A 16619-nucleotide genomic window follows, 5' to 3' on the forward strand; every position below is an offset into this window, starting at 1 on the left:
TCATGTATAGTGAGCAGTAGAAACAAAAAGTATGACTTTTCTTTGTATTTTTCCTAAAATAAAAAATAAATATATATGAACATGAAGTTAAAGGGGTACTCCACCATTATGAGCCCTCCCATAAACATGAATGAATGTTCAGAACACAGAGTGTGGCACGGAGATCTCGGGGGCTGGACCCCCTCGGATAGGTGATAAGATGTCTAGGGATGGAGTACTTATTTAAGGGGTACTCCAGTGCAAAACAGTTTTTTTTTTTTTGGTTTTTTTTATCAACTGGTACCCTAAAGTTAAACAGATTTGTAAATGACTTCTATTTAAAAATCTTGATCCTTCCAGTACTTATCAGCTGCTGTACACTCCACAGAAAGTTCTTTTCTTTTTGTATTGCTTTTCTGTCTGACCACAGTGCTCTCTGCTGACACCTCTGTCCATGTCAGGAACTGTCCAGAGTAGGAGCAAATCCCCATAGCAAACCTATCCTGCTCTGGACAGTTCCTGATATGGGCAGAGGTGTCAGCAGAGAGCACTGTGGTCAGACAGAAAAGAAATTCAAAAAGATATGAACTTTCTCTGGAGCATAGAGCAGCTGATAACTACTGGAAGGATTAAGATTTTTTTTTCAAAGAAGTAATCTACAAATCTGTTTATCTTTCTGGCACCAGTTTATTTTAAAAATATAGTGTTCTTCCGGAGTACCCCTTTAAGGACTATGGGTTTCTTAAAGGGGTATTCCAGTTAAAAACAGTTTTTAATTTTAATTTTATTTTTTCATATCAACTAGCTCCAGAAATTTCAACAGATTTGTGAATTACTTCTATTAAAAAAAAAATCTTAATCCTTCCAGTACTTATGTTATATTCTTTTCTGTCTGACAACAGTGCTGTCTGCTGACACCTCTGTCCAGAGTAGGAGCAAATCCCCATTGCAAACCTCTCCTTCTCCTGACAGTTCCTGACATGAACAGAGGTGTCAGCAGAGAGCACTGTGGTCAGACAGAAAAGAACAACTCAACATCATCAGCCGATAAGTACTGAAAGGGTTAAGATTTTTTAATAGAAGTAATTCACAAATCTGTTTAACTTTCTGGAGCCAGTTGAGAGATATATATATATTATTATTTTTTTTTTTTTTTTTTACGGGAATACCCCTTTAAAGGATTTGTCCCTTAGTTTCTCAACAAAGTTGTTGAGAAACGTTTCTTTTACTGACATGTTCTGTATTACTTTGGAACTCTAAAATGAGAACAGGGGCACTGCAGTACCGCATGGTCCTGTTTTGTCCAGCTTCCCAGTATGACAAATGTTACAATGTAAAGGGGATAGTCCTGTATACAAAGGATGACTACATTCAATACAAAGTTAAAAAAAACAATACAAAGTATATATAGTAATTGAATCTTTCCCACATATCCCCTCATCACTGGCCCAAAAAGTGATGTTTAATAGCTCAGTGCTTAGGGCTACAACTTGTAGTTTAGTTTTCAGCACTAGAAGTTATAGGAGGGTTCTGATGTATCCACGGTGCGGTTATATGGGGGAGATTTATCAAAACCTGTGGAGAGGAAAAGTTGACCAGATGCCCATAGCAACCAATCAGATCACTTCTTTCACTTTAAATAGGCCTCGGAAAAATTGAAAGAAGCGATCTGATTGGTTGCTATGGGCAACGGGTCTACTTTTCCTATTCACAGGCTTTGATGTATCTTCCCCATAGACTTTAGTAGACAAAGATGTATTCTTCGAGTGACTACGTTTTGGTTGATCTCACAAAATACACAATTTGTTTGCAGGACAAAAACTCATTGTGTCCCAAAGACAAAATGTAAAAAATAAAAAAATCGTGGCCAGCTCACTGCGGGAATGTCTGGTCCACAGCACGGCAGGTGTTAGGCAACCTCAAAATCCACAGGGAAGACGAGAGATGCCAGCGTGGAATATGCAGAAGTCCCGTTTATTCAAGATAAAAGTCCAAGACACAAGACGTGAACGCAGTTCACGTCTTGTGTCTTGGACTTTTTTCTTGAATAAACGGAACTTCTTCATATTCCACGCTGGCATCTCTCGTCTTTCCACACACAAAACGTATAAGTGTCCTGAAAGCAAACCTTATGGGGGAGATTTATTAATCCTTTTGTAGAGGAATAGGGAAATAGTTGCCCATAGTCATCTGTTTTAAGAATCTGTAAATGTATACTTTTTTTTTACCTTTTCAAGTGTATAAAATGTAAATATTTAACAGAAACAAAAAAAGCAGTGCGATACCAACCTTAGGGCCACTTCACAGTACGGAAGTTCAGCGAGGACTTTTCTCGCTGAATTTTCACAGTAGATCAGCGGCATTCACTATGCACCTAAATCTCCACTTATGTCCGCGGTAGCGTTTTCCCGAATAGAACTGCTGCCACATAAACTAAAGTACAGTCTCTTAAAGGGGTTATCCACCATAAGGGGATTTTAGGAATGGCTATGTTGTGAGTCCACCATAACACTGTGGCTAGCTTTTTGTGAACTAGTATCTCCTGCTCGATTTTTCTTTCTTTCTTTATTTATTTTTTACTACAAATCCCATAATTCCATTTTTCTCCCTCCCACACATCAGCCACCCCACCCATTGAAACATAAATGAGCTGCATCCATTCAAAAGACCTGTGGTTTTCAATCATGGTGCCTACAGCTGTTGCATCAGTTGCAGATTGATCTCTCTCCCACCAAGGCTCCCTGTCATCAGCTGACTAATGAGTCAGGTCTCTGCCGCATTGCAGCCTGGGAAAAATCTGAGACAACAGTCATTTTGTATGCTGGTAAAAATAAATATTGGGGTGAAAATCACATAAGAATTGTGAGAAAACCGTCACACACAGGTACAGACACTATATTATCAACAACACTAACTTTACAGCCCCTGTAGCATAGTCAAATGAAAAAAAAATCCTGGAATACCCCTTTATCTTTTCTAGGCACATTCTGCCGATATGTTCTTACCTTCGGCGCAATCCGGATCTATGTGGGGGATTCTGCAGCGTAAACAGTGCAGCAGCTCCTATTCAAGTTAATGGGCGCTGCTGCAAGCGGAATATTTCCAAGCTCTAAACCTACTTTTTTTTTTTTTTTTTGCAAGTTCTCGCAGTTTCACCCTAATAATATCTAAAACTGTCAAGTATTTAAAAACGTAGGTTTACAGCAGCATTTTAGAAGTACTTTCTGCATATGGCCAACCGCATTCAAAACTTCACACCTCTACTTTGAATGTGAGCTGCAGTCTGGACAGTCTAATGTATGAGATTGTTCTACATTGTCCTGCTATGGTGGGTAGCGGAGGAAGTCCTGTGTCACATCATCTGCCCGCACATCTATTTTTTCTACCGTCGGGGTGTCAGCTTCTCTCTCTGACCAAAGCCTACATTAGCGTGAAGAGCGGGATTAGAAGAACGCGTATCTGCCAATCCCAAGGCAAGGAGATGTGTAGGAAGATCTTAGCAGTACTGTCTTTAGATAATACTTACCCTATACAATGAAAAAGGAAAGTGTGGTAGGAGAACCTTGAGAAATCTATGAGCACTGATCAGATCCATGGAATACAAAGTTGCTCTTTAAAATAGTCTGGTTTATGAACCAGGAAGCCTCTTCTGTGTGTTATGTAAAAGCAGATCCGCAGGTATGAATGTTATTTATACGTTGCATAGTTTTGTTGCTTTTGATGTCCTCTTTAGTAACAATGTGGCCTGTTCATGTAACCTATATACATCAGCCGTGCCGGCAGCAAAGAGTGCTGATGTCATTGGTGGCCTGTGTACATAGCAATTCCAACAGTGACACCTATGGATGATACACTTACTTAGTATTTTTCTTCTTGTTACTTCTTATAAAGGACTATTCTGCAAGGCTGAGGTCACAAATTTATATGTTGGATCCTCTGAGAAAACCAATTTTGCTGTAATAATGTGGATGATATATTGACTTGGCCAGTTCCACAGATATTTTGCTAGGATGGGATCAGTTTTACTGGAAAAGCCAGTTTTCCCGTGCAGTCACCATTTACAAGTCTCTATCAAATTAATGATCTGAACGCCAGATTTATATACATTTTTTTTTTTTTTTTTTTTAGTGGGTCAGATCATTTATCTTTACTACAGATGTGATCATTTTGCCCATTTACACTGAGCCGTTTTTTTTTTTGCCACAGTCAGCAATTTTTGGAGAGATGTCTGCCTCTCTGTGCACGAGAGGTGCACTTCCCGCTCTGGTAATAGTAACTATTTCCTAAGTTTGTACACGTGCTCTGAATGTCATTTGAAGATGTAGAAGGCTGATCAGTAAGCCACTAATGTTAGAAAATATTCTATAAATAACCTTTTAGGTCCTATTTGCATTAATGACATTTGTTTTCACACTTTAGATCCCACCAAAGTCCATGATGAATATAGCCAATTACAGACATGCCTTTATTGATGCAGTTTTAGAAGTCTAAATTGGCAAAATAACGAGTGCAACTTTTTTTGCAGGCATTTTTTTCGGCAATTACAAACGCAAATCCACACGTAAAGTAAATGATGTTTGCTATTTTTTTCCATGTGACTCTAGCCTAAAGCTATGTGCACACAGGTTTTTAGACCAATTTTAAGCCTCAAAAAATATAATTTATTACAGGCAAAATGAAACTTTCAGATTTTTTTCAGCCATTTTTGCATTTGGATATTTTCTACTTTTTTTTTTTTTTCAGATGTTTTTCCGCCATTTTTAAATTCCTACATCAGAATGTTAATATGCAGTCTGCATAGCAAATGTATTTTGGTATGTTTACATCTGCAAAAAAGTGTTAGAGCAACATTTAAAAAATAAATAGGCAATCTGGTTGCTGTGGACAACTTCTTCACTAACTTTTGGAAAAAATGTTGTAAATCTTCCCCTATGTCAATTATTAATATGGATATAAAATTAAACGGCATTACATTGCAATTAATGGGAAAAAGCAGCACAAGTTGTAGACATTATACTGACCTTTTTAGGAGGCTTCAAAATTTGTCTTAAAAAAAACTGTGTGCCAATATAGCTTTAGGGTACATTCACACGCTCGTAACTAGCAGTGGGTCCACTGTCAGTCTGCAAATCTGACACTATTGCATACTGTGTGCAGACCCATACAAGTGAATGGTAGCGTAACTTGTAGTGGATTTCTCACAGCTGTAAATATTTGGTAAATTTTTACAGAAACCAGGAGCGGGTCCAAAACACAGAAAGTGCAACCTGTCCATGTTTTTTTTTTTTTTCTCAGTGTTGGTTCCAATTCTGGATTTGGTAAAAAATATGACCTTAAATGAGGCTCAAAACTCATATACACATAGCTTCAATGCCCTTTTAGATGGCCCGACCAAAAGCGGCAAACGAGCCCCGGTCAACGAGATCGGCGCTTGTTTAGAAAGCCTTCACAAGCTCTACAATTCATGCAGTCAATTTAAAGTGCAACCCCAGTGATGGCCCAGGCAAGAGTATATAGGTTTACATTTAAGAGCTGTCTGAGCCTGATACTTGTGCAAGACTACTGCATTTAAAGGGGTACTCCACTGCTCAGCATTTGGAATAAACTGTTCCGAACGCTGGAGCCAGCGCCGGGAGCTTGTGATGTCATAGCCCCTCCCCCTGACGAGGTCACGCCCCGCCCCCTCTGCAAGTCTACGGAAGGGGGGGGGCATGAAAGGCGCCATGCCCCCTCCCATAGATTTGCATTGAGGGGGTGGGACGTGACATCATGAGGGGGCAGGGCTATTATGTCACGAGCTCCCGGCGCAGGCTCCAGCGTTCGGAACAGTTTGTTCCAAACGCTGAGCAGCGGAGTACCCCTTTAATCTACGGATTTGACAAAGGTCCCATTGAGTTAAATGTGATTTTCACAAAATCTGTAGATTGAACGCCGTAGTCTTATGCAGGACTTGTGTGGTTGCTTAAAATTTTAAGCAAATATCCTGCAGCCATCACTGGAATTGCGCATTAAATCATTATTAGTTACATATCTTCTGTTTAGACAGGAAGATTTTGGGCCAATAATGATGTGATCAGCCGACAAACAAGCATGTTGTATGTTGGGTGATTACTGACCCTTTTACACTGGCCAATTATCGAGTGAGCATTCCTAGGAACGCTCATTTGCCCCATAATCGCCCCATGTAAAAGGGATTTTAGAGTGTGCTTACATGCACCAAACGTGTTGCAGAAGTTTTAGGTGAACAGGACAGTGTCAGAAATGTCAGCAGCAAATCCACGTGGGAATTCCCTCCTTTTAGAAAGTCTTATTATCCAGCTCTAGCTATGCGCATGGATATAAATGTATTATGTAAATGGATCACCTTTGACTCTCAACTTGTCGACCTTAATTGACATGTGCGTATTTACATGAAACTCTAGCTGACAAGGATGATGTATATCCAAAAACTCTTATCTTAAACTGGCTGTGTCTGTAACCACTGAGATTGGAACTAGTCCTCCTGGTTGGTAAAGATGAAGAAAGCCGTCAGAAAGGCCTATGTTTTAATTGTCGGTCCTATTTGAGAGATTAATGAGGCAGAGGATTCTACCACCGCCAGCCATAAATCACTGAGCTTTCAGAGAGTCTCCTTGTCACCCACCGGAGCGGAGACTTCTCAGCATGGCCGCTGGTACAGAGAGGCCTGGCAGCTGGCAGCTGCTTTCTTGTAATTAAACAGCCAATGAGCAGCTAATTAAGACATATGTGTATACAGGAGTGGAAGTGGGGATGGTAATGAATGGAAGAAGTCTATTCATTAGGCAGGAATTGTCAGAAGACTGCAGGGAGGCCCGATTCAGCCATGCCTTGTGGATTCAACTGATGTTGTGGGATTGGACCGACATGGAGAGAAGATTTCACCAACAACTCGCTGATTCCTCATGAGTACAATGCACAACAGGTGCAAAGTATATAAGTTTACATCCCCGTCACTTATGGGCGGGCATGCACATGAGAGAGATTATCTAATATTTTGTGATTTTCTGTTTCGAGTGGAACTGTAGTTGTACTTTCCCTTTTTCAGGGGTTCTTCAGACGAAGCCAGCAGAGCAACGCCACATATTCGTGTCCAAGGCAGAAGAATTGTTTGATCGACAGGACAAGCAGGAATCGTTGTCAACACTGTCGGCTGCAGAAATGCCTTGCTGTGGGCATGTCACGTGATGGTAGGTGCCAATTGTATATATATATCACTTCAAAATGAGCTGGAACATCAGGGTTTAATGTCATTTTCATGGCTAGTGTAGGTAAGTTACGGTTCACACATGGCATGTTTTTTATTTACATTACTGTACTTGGCTATATATTGTGTGGGAATAGTTTATTCAGGCTATTTTAGCAGAGGCTTTTAACATATGTAAGATCTGTTTTACTCTAACGTATTGGTAAACATCCATCACATAAATACACAATGTCGCCAAATTACAGATAAGGCTCCTTTCACACTATATGTTGCTCCGTTTTAAAGACCGTTATAATGTCCCGTTAAGAAAACCCTTAAACATGGCTGTTAAAAAAATCCCATTCAAGTCTATGGGATTTTTTGATTATCCGTTATCACCCGTTGTAGCCTGTTATGAATAACGGATGTTATGTGTGATGGGAGAAAAATTAGTGCATGTAACGTTTTTTTCTCCTATCACAAATAACGTCCATTATTCAGAACAGGCTATAACTGGTGGTAACGGATGATCAAAAAATCCCATAGACTTGAATGGGATTTTGTAACGGCCGTTTTACGGCCAATTTTAAGTTTTTTGTAACGGGACATTATATCTGGTCTTTAATGGAATCAATATTTAGTGATCAATAAGTATAAGTTCATACCTCATTGAGACTGTCTGCTTGGGGTTTATAAGTCAGCAACCTGTCAAAAAGAGATGCTGACATATACTGCATCATGCGGACAGTGGGCCCTTTGGTAATAGGCCGAATATAGTCTGTTCAGCCCATTTTACATGTGAAGTAATATATTTTAATGAATAACCCCTTTAGTCTTTTATCAGTGATAATCATGGCCAGGAGGGGCAGTAGATTTGCTCTGCTTACTTTACTTGTATGTATTTATTCATTCATTTATTTATTTACTGACTGATATTCCTGTAGAGAGATGACTTTACCTTATTTGCTGTGCCCCTGGAAGACACATACCCTTTGTTAAAAGTAAAATGTACTCTTCATCTAAATATTTTTCTGTACTTTTCTCTAGCTGTAAAGTTTGGCTGAATGTCCAAAAAGCAGAGGGATACCTTTTATGCTGAAGTGCAGAAACATTGCATGCAATATGTGTAAAATGGGCCAGTTTTAAGTAAAATATTTTAATGGATAGTCCCTTTAAAGGTACTCCTCTCTAAACAACTTATCACCTATCCAAAGGATAGGAGTTAAGATGATAGATCACGGGGGTCCCGCGCTGGGGACCCACGCGATCTTCGGGCCGGCAGCAACGGCATCCAGAACACGGAAGCTTGCAGCTTCCGCGTTCATGACGTCACTCCACGCCCCCTCCATTCATGCCTATGGGAGGCAATGTACCTGCCATCATGCCTCCTCCCACAGAGGTGACTGAAGGGGGTGTGGGGGCCGGCATTACCAGTCATCGGGCACGGAGCAAAGTTTTGGATAGGGGATAAGATGTTTGCAGCGGAGTACCCCTTTAAGCTTTTATCAGTGCTAATCATGGCCAGGAGAGGGCAGTAGATTTGCTCTGCTTACTTTAATACTAACAATACTTACTTTAATACCAACAAAAATCCATTTAATACACTTATTTGTTATATATTTCTGTACCTTTCTCTAGCTGTAAAGTTTGGCCGAATGTCCAAAAAGCAGAGGGATAGTTTATATGCCGAAGTGCAGAAACATCGCATGCAACAACAGAGAGACCACCAGCAGCAACCAGGGGAGGCAGAACCACTTACCCCTACAGGATATGGCCTGACTCCTAATGGGCTGACAGAGTTACGGGATGACCTGGGGGGATACATGGAAGAGCACACACCAGATGAAGGCAAGAACGAGTCAGCAGTGAGCAGCTTTTACCTAGATATCCAGCCGTCTCCTGATCAGTCGGGCTTGGACGTCAATGGCATCAAACCTGAGCCTCTCTGCGATTACACACCACCATCATCCTTCTTCCCCTACTGCTCATTCACCAATGGAGAGACATCCCCAACCGTATCTATGGCAGAACTTGGTGAGTGGTAAAAAGAATGAATGGTAGAACCTGGATTAAAGTTTACCTTCCATGCTTTATGGAGTTAGTCATTTGTGTACATGTAAAGGGAAAAATATCCTTTGTAAAAACTGTCTGATTTATAAATCTCTTTTAATTTTTTATTTTATTTTTTAATTAACTGGTGCCAGAAAGTTAAACAGATTTGTAAATTACTTCTATTAAAAAATCTTAACCCCTGACATCACTGCCACGCCCCCTAGTGAGATCACACCATGCCCCTCCATTTATGTCTATGGGAGGGGGAGTGACGGCCATCACACTCTCCTCCCATAGACATATATGGAGGGGGTGGTGTGTGACCTCACTAGGGTGCGTGGCAGTCACGTCCCTGACTCGGAGGCAGCGCCCGGCACAGAATGCCGTGGGCTGCACAGAGATTGCGGGGGTCCCCAGCGGAGGGACCCCTGCGATCATACATCTTATCCCCTATTCTTTGGATAGGGGATAAGATGTATAAAGCCGGAATACCCCTATAAGTAGGACAGCTATTCAACCTAATACATGGAAATTATGTAAATTCCTAGCAAGGCATCTAGTCTAAAAAATGTGTTCATGCACTAAGTCTCTGTTTTTCATTTGACATAAACCTCCCTTACTTCCAAAGGTCACAGTTTAGAGGAAGTCGTGCTTGTCATTTAGATGTTCTGACTCTTTTTCTTTGTCATTGTCAGAACATCTCGCTCAGAACATCTCTAAGTCTCACATGGAAACCTGCCAGTATTTGCGTGAGGAGCTGCAGCAGATAACATGGCAGACCTTTCTCCAAGACGAGATTGAAAGTTACCAGAGCAAGGTACACAGGGGGCATACGAGGAGAGGTTTAAAGGGATTGTCCTGTTCAGAGTAACTCCGGGCACAATTGCAGTAGCTATATGTGATCCTAAACAGGGAAGGAGATTACAAATAAGTTACAGATAAAAAAAAGAGAAATATTAGCGTTTTCTTTATGCTTCTCTATTCTGGTACCAATCCTGGTTTGGCTGGAAAAAAAACAAAAACAAATGCAAAGAACTACAGTAAACCAGCTAGAAAACAGGAATCCTATGGCAATGCTTATGTGTTTTTTATATAGTGCTTACAATATGTCCTTCAGGGCTCAGTATGGAGCTGAAGTCTTCTTACTTGTAAGTATGATAAATACATAGATAGATAAAGGATGGACGGACCGATAGATAGATATACATAAACACAGTCTTTTCTCCTTTCTGAATGTTACTCTCTGTCCTACAGAAGCATCATTTTAGCTTGAGGCAGGAGTTTGTAGGATACTGATGCCCCCTATGGATTAAGAATGTTATTACACCAAGCTTACAGAACTTTAGTCCTGTGTAAAGAACATATACTGCATAGAAATACAGCTCTTCTTGTTGTCCTCAGATAGTACAGATGTGTTATTCTGATCCCTTAACTCCTCCCTAGGACTGAAAACCTAAAATAATACTGACAAACAATTTAATAATGAACCAATGGCAGCAGACATCCTAAATAGCAAGACAGCCTGTTTTATTCTATCGTTTGGCTTCTCTTGCAGGTGGATGTCTACACCTGTTTTCGCCCACCTTGGAAATCATTTTTTTAGGTATTTATGCGTTTATGGTCTGTGTATTCTTAACCTCTTAAGGACGCCGCCTGTTTCTACCTTAATGATCAAGCCCAATTTTTCAAATCTGGCCTGTCGTAATACCTCTGACATGCTTTTACTTAGCGACGCGATTCTGAGATAGTTTTTTTCGGGACATATTGTACTTTATATTAGTGGTAAATCTTTGTTGATTCATGCAGCATTTTTTGTGACAAACTCATAAATATTGTGAAAAATTAGAATATTTCTGGCGTTTTTTTTTCTCAATAAAATCCTTTTTTTCCCCCTTTTTTGTGTTTTAATATTCTGACAGCCATAACTTTTTTTTATTTTTCGTCCAGCGCTATTGTCTGAGTGCTTATTTTTTAGCGGGTCAAGCTGTACTTTTTATTGGTACCATTTTTGCGATTCCTGCTACCCTTTGATCTTTTTCATTCTATGTTCCATGGACATGGCAATACCTTTTATGTATATGTTTTGGGTGACAATATAGGGTTATTTTAATAGGGGCATTTATTAAAAATGTTTACACTTTAATTTATTTAAAACCCTTTTTTTTTTTTTTTACTTTTCACTTTTTACAGGTTATACTATGCTGCAGTACATCTGTACTGCAGCACAGTATAACAGTCAGTACTACACTGACTAACAGCCTGTGCTATCCAACCCATGTGCAATCCAGCCTAATGCTGCTGAGACTGGCACAATCCCAGTCTCTGCAGCTGCGGCGGGACCCCGGCTGGGGATTGACAGCCGTGAGCTGCCGGCGATCTCCTGCAGCACAACGTGCTGCAAAGGAGATTACTAGGACGTATGCATACATCCTAGGGCGGTAAGGGGTTAACCATGTGCGATCGTTTTGGTGGTGCGATCGTTTTGGTGGTGCGATCTGCCTTGCAGTCAAATTGGTGCCCATGAAATTGCTTATGATGGTAAGCGGGTGTCACTGGCAGTTGGCTCCCTGATATTATTCTTTCTCTCATAACTCTCTGGGTGGATTCCTGACATGATGTGACTTATACGTCAGGAAGATGTCAGTGGTTTTAACTTGGTCTGGGTGGTGTCTCTGACAATTTAAATTTATATGTCGAGGGGGTATCTCTGCTTTTTTTTTTCTGACAGTATATGTAGCCAGTAAGTCCCTGGCAGGATTATCTATACAGTAGAGGGGTGGGGGTTTCTGTCTTATGTATGCTTAAAACTCAGAGGGATAGCTCTATCTTTTACAGTGCTGTGTCAGCGAGGATGTCCACGTCCTCTTCCAGAGGATATGTGCCATATTTTTACCTTGTTGGGACCTGTTGTGTTTTTTTAGCTCATCTTGTGTTTAGTCACTGTGGGTACGATTGGGTCGTTGTCTCAGCTACTTGCATTTTGGCACCAAACCAGAGGTTTGATGTTAGGCTTCCAGGTTAGTGTGTAGTGGTGTATACCAGGGCTGATTGATGGCAAGTTTAAAAGGCTTGGGAGTTCCAGTGCTAGTTACTTCTGAAGTGCCAGGCAACTGTATCTCCTAGCCACATCTATGCTGTGGTTTGTTAACAGAAGGGATATTTCTTGTGACTGTCATTGCTACTGTTCTTTGAAATGTTAAACTACTTAAAAAGAAAGCACAAGACCAAACATAGGAGGTTTTCAGCTTGGGGTCACCCTTTCCAAGAGTCACAGCTGGGAGATGTGTATTGTTCCTGCTTAATTCCTGCCCGGAGTTTTCCCAAGTACTCCAAGTGGGAAGCATCTCATTGCTTTAAGCCCTTGCCTACTGACTACTCATCCGGTTTATGCCCTAATTGTTCCAATCCTCTTGAATATGTCAGAGATGAAGCAATAAGATCTGAGGCAAAACATTTTTTTTATTGGTTTAAAGTCCAGTTAACTTCTTCCTCGGGTCAGAAGAAGAGTCCTAAATACGTTGCCTCTTCATCTTCTATGCCATATTCTAAGAGACTTAGACTAAGATACTCATGAACTCGGATGAGCCTATTTCTAAGGATATTTTTCTCTTCAGGAAAAAGTATGTGGATAAGTTGATGAAGCTTGTTAAACGCAATATAGGTTCTAATAAAGATGAGCCATCTGTACAGAATCAAGAGAACTTCTTATTTTCCCAAGAAAAAAGCTAGAGTATTGCCTGGTCATCAGGTGTTAAAACATATCATTGAAAAAGTGTGGGAATGGCCAGACTAGAATTTTGATCTGGGATCCAGATTTAGGGCCATCGCTAAATTAGAGCTTGCAGAATTAGAAGCCTTGGAAAACCCGGCCAAGGTTGATCCTGTTATTGCCAGATTATCCAAGAAATCCTTTTTGTTCCCTGTTTATGAAATCTCCTTCTTAAAGGAACCAATGGACAGAAAAGCTGATGTTTCTTTTGAAGATATCCTATTCCAATCAAGCAGTCTCATCCCGTATCCAAATGATAGGGGATAAGATGTCTGATAGCATGGGGCCTGCTGTTGAGTCACTCCCCCTCTCATTGACAAGAAGGGAGGGGTCGTGGGGTGACATCAAGTCTTCAGTCCCGGAAACACAGAGGTTTCCGAAACTGGAGGGCCCAACGATCCGAAGATGGGGGAGCGGCCCAACGATCAGACATCTTATCCCCTATCCAAAATAAGATGTCTTTGGCTGGAATACCCCTTTAAGTTTTACAGGTACTTTATGTAGCCTGTAAGAACCTGGTGGTCCTTCAGCTTGTCAAGCATTCTGGTTGAAGTCATGGTCTGGGGATAATGTCATCCAAAAAGTTTTTTTCTCTGCCATTACACCATGGAAGTTGATTGGCTCCCAGCTAGAAAAATATTAGAAGCCAACAAAGAATGGAAGGCTTTTTCTTTTTCTCAGTCAGCAGGAGAAATTTTTAGATCCTTTTCGTTTCCAGGACCAAAGTAAGAAGAGGCTATCGGAACTTACTGGTCCTAAGACACAGTTCTGATGCCAAAAGCATACTTTTGCCAGTTGGCGCAAGGCATTCTTACTTTTCTGTACCTTGGTCAGATGGACTTTGAACTATATGGTACAGCTACAGTCTAGAGTTTCTCTCAGTATTTCAAGACAGGTTCCTTTTTATCTGGTTTTAAGACAATGGAGTTCTCCGATAACTGGAAAAGTTCTTTGAAAAACAGGCCTTAAAACCAGTGCTAAGAGAGTAAAAAAGGTGCATTTTTCCTGTGCCAAAACTAGGCGGCAAGATGGCGCCACATAATAGATCTCTGATATCTAATGCATCACTTTGCCCTGCAGGGTAAAAGTACTTTCAGATGCTTTATCAGATAGTTGGGACCACCAATGCCTCCCATCGCAGTGACAGTACATTATGTGAACAAGCATGGAGGAACTTGCAGTGTAGACCTTCTGCACACATGCAGAAAACTTTTTAGTTGGACAGTATCCCAATCCTCGTTTTTTACTTTCAAATGATCATAGAGAAGCAGGGGTGTCTGCAATGCGACATAATGGGGACCTGAGAGGGCCACAAACTGAGCAAGTTTTGCTCTCAAACCTGGTAGATCACTCAACCGGAGCAGTAGTAGATGCCATCTCAAACTGTTTTCATCCTCCAGTCTCCTTGATTCAGAGAGTTCTCATGTAGCTGTAAAAGTAATCAGCCATAGTCCTGACTCCCTTCTGGCCCCAAAGGGTCTGGTTGCCCCTCTTATTGAGATATTGAAGGTTTGTTCTGAAATTTGTCCTTGCACAAAGACATCAGGGGGGATTTATCAAAACCTGTGTAGAGGAAAAGTGGTGCAGTTGCCCATAGCAGCTAGTTAGATTGCTTCTCTATTTAAAAGACCTCTGAAAAATAAATGAAGGAATCTGATTGGTTGCCATGGGCAACTGCACCACTCTTCCTCTACACCGGCTTTGATAAATCTCCCCCATCCTCTTTTAAAAATACCATCCAGACCTAGCTAGACTTTAGAAAATGGCCAGGAGGCTTAAACTAAAGGAGAAAGGTGTGTCTGATGGCATCATAAACTCTTTAATTGCTACTAGAAATCCTTCTAACAATAGGATTTGTTCTAGAATTTGGAAGAAGTTTTCATCTTGGTTCCAAGAGAAGGGTCATTCAGACATCTGTGCTGCCTGAGGAGAACGAGGAAAGAGAAAATTTGTAGTCATTATAATTTGACTTTCTTCGAGCCCAAAGGCAGCACACTGATATCCCCCCCCCCCCCCCCCACAAAAATTATCTATTTACTACACAAGAATTGTCAGTCTGTCTTGCATTGTATGATGTCCGCTGTCATTGGTTAACTAATTGTTTGTTAGTAGTATTCTAGGTTAGCTCTCCTAGGGAGGAGTTAGGGCATCAGTGCTGCCTTAGGGTTCGAAGAAAGTGGAATTGCAGCGAGTACAAATTTTCTCTGTCATAAGAAACCTAATGAGTATTATTTTATGTTTCCCTATGCAGCAGCGGGAAGTTATGTGGCAGCTTTGTGCAGTAAAAATCACAGAGGCCATACAGTATGTGGTTGAATTTGCCAAACGCATTGATGGATTCATGGAGCTGTGTCAGAATGACCAGATAGTGCTGCTGAAAGCAGGTGTGTATATGGAAGAAAAAATACAACAGTGAATTATATTAAAAAGGGCTATAAAACAAGATACCTTGATTATACAACAGAAAAAGGAGTTGTAGAACTGGTCAAACAAGCCTGTCAGCCAGTTACATAAAGAAAGAGCACTCTTAGGGTCTATTCTGCGCAGATTTGATGCGCAGGATTTTCTGCTGCAGATTTGTGACCTGTGTAAACTAAATGACTTGAAATCCTGCGCATCAAATCTGCGCAGAATACTTAAAGACCCTTAAAGTCCCTCAAGTAGGAGTTTGGGGTCCATTTAGATTGAATATAAAAATTTCCTACCAGCATCTCACATAAAAAAATGTACAAAAATATTTTGCAATATGAAGTCTCTGTCTCTATTACATTGTGTCCTCATTTAAACCATTAACTTGTAACAACTCATAACGTTCTGGCCACCTATATGTTGTATTATTCAATAGAACACAATGGTGTGAATACCATATATACCAATGAGTGGTATTATTTTTTGTATTCCAGGCTCATTGGAAGTTGTTTTCATCCGAATGTGTCGTGCCTTTGATTCTCAGAACAACACGGTGTATTTTGATGGAAAATATGCAGGCATCGAAGTCTTTAAATCTTTAGGTATGTGTCTTAACCAGATAATGTAATCTAGTTATCATAGATTTCACTTTCTGCACTTTTCCACAGTGAAGGAGGCCTGCATATGGTAGTGGCACTTTAGCTGCCAAACGTCAGGCTGACATAGCATATTAATGACCAAGGCTGCATAGTATAGGGCACTTGACTACATACTGCCCCACAGTAGAATCATTACTTACACTGACTGACATAAATGCATCAATACATGTTCACACCAGCAAAAAATCCTGGCATATATACTGCATATGTACCCTTAAGGCTCCATTCACCTAAAAAAGACCAAAAATTTTAATTTATTTCAAGATACTATGTTTTTTTTTTGTATGATTATAGCTAGGTTCCACTAATTTTATAGCTATATTCATGAGTCCATGCCATAGAAAAACAAGGGAGATGGATGTTTTGTTGCACAACAGACACCGAAAGGTCCCATTGACTTTGTATGGGGTTGAGTTTCTCGGACTGCGGTCATACGTCAAAACCTGTTTGCTGTCTTTTTCCATGACATAAACACCAAGTGGTTTTGAATGGCATTTCCCAACATATAATGCAGTTTCTGTGTGGAGCCCAACAGACCCCATTTATG

At 40.6% G+C, this 16619-nt stretch overlaps 1 protein-coding gene across 3 annotated transcripts in view; it reads left to right on the plus strand.

Annotated features, from left to right (window-relative positions):
• The window catches only part of LOC130368678 (nuclear receptor ROR-alpha), a 442969-nt gene that overhangs the window by 421923 nt on the left and 4427 nt on the right, over nt 1-16619 (plus strand). For all 3 annotated transcript variants that reach the window (XM_056572693.1, XM_056572694.1, XM_056572696.1), the window contains 5 exons: nt 7046-7187; nt 8822-9217; nt 9931-10052; nt 15256-15388; nt 15908-16015. In XM_056572693.1, the coding sequence (XP_056428668.1) occupies nt 7046-7187; nt 8822-9217; nt 9931-10052; nt 15256-15388; nt 15908-16015 (901 nt within the window). The remainder of the gene's footprint in view (nt 1-7045; nt 7188-8821; nt 9218-9930; nt 10053-15255; nt 15389-15907; nt 16016-16619) is intronic.

This window comes from Hyla sarda, chromosome 4 (genome assembly GCF_029499605.1).
Source record: "Hyla sarda isolate aHylSar1 chromosome 4, aHylSar1.hap1, whole genome shotgun sequence".
Classification (NCBI taxonomy): domain Eukaryota; kingdom Metazoa; phylum Chordata; class Amphibia; order Anura; family Hylidae; genus Hyla; species Hyla sarda.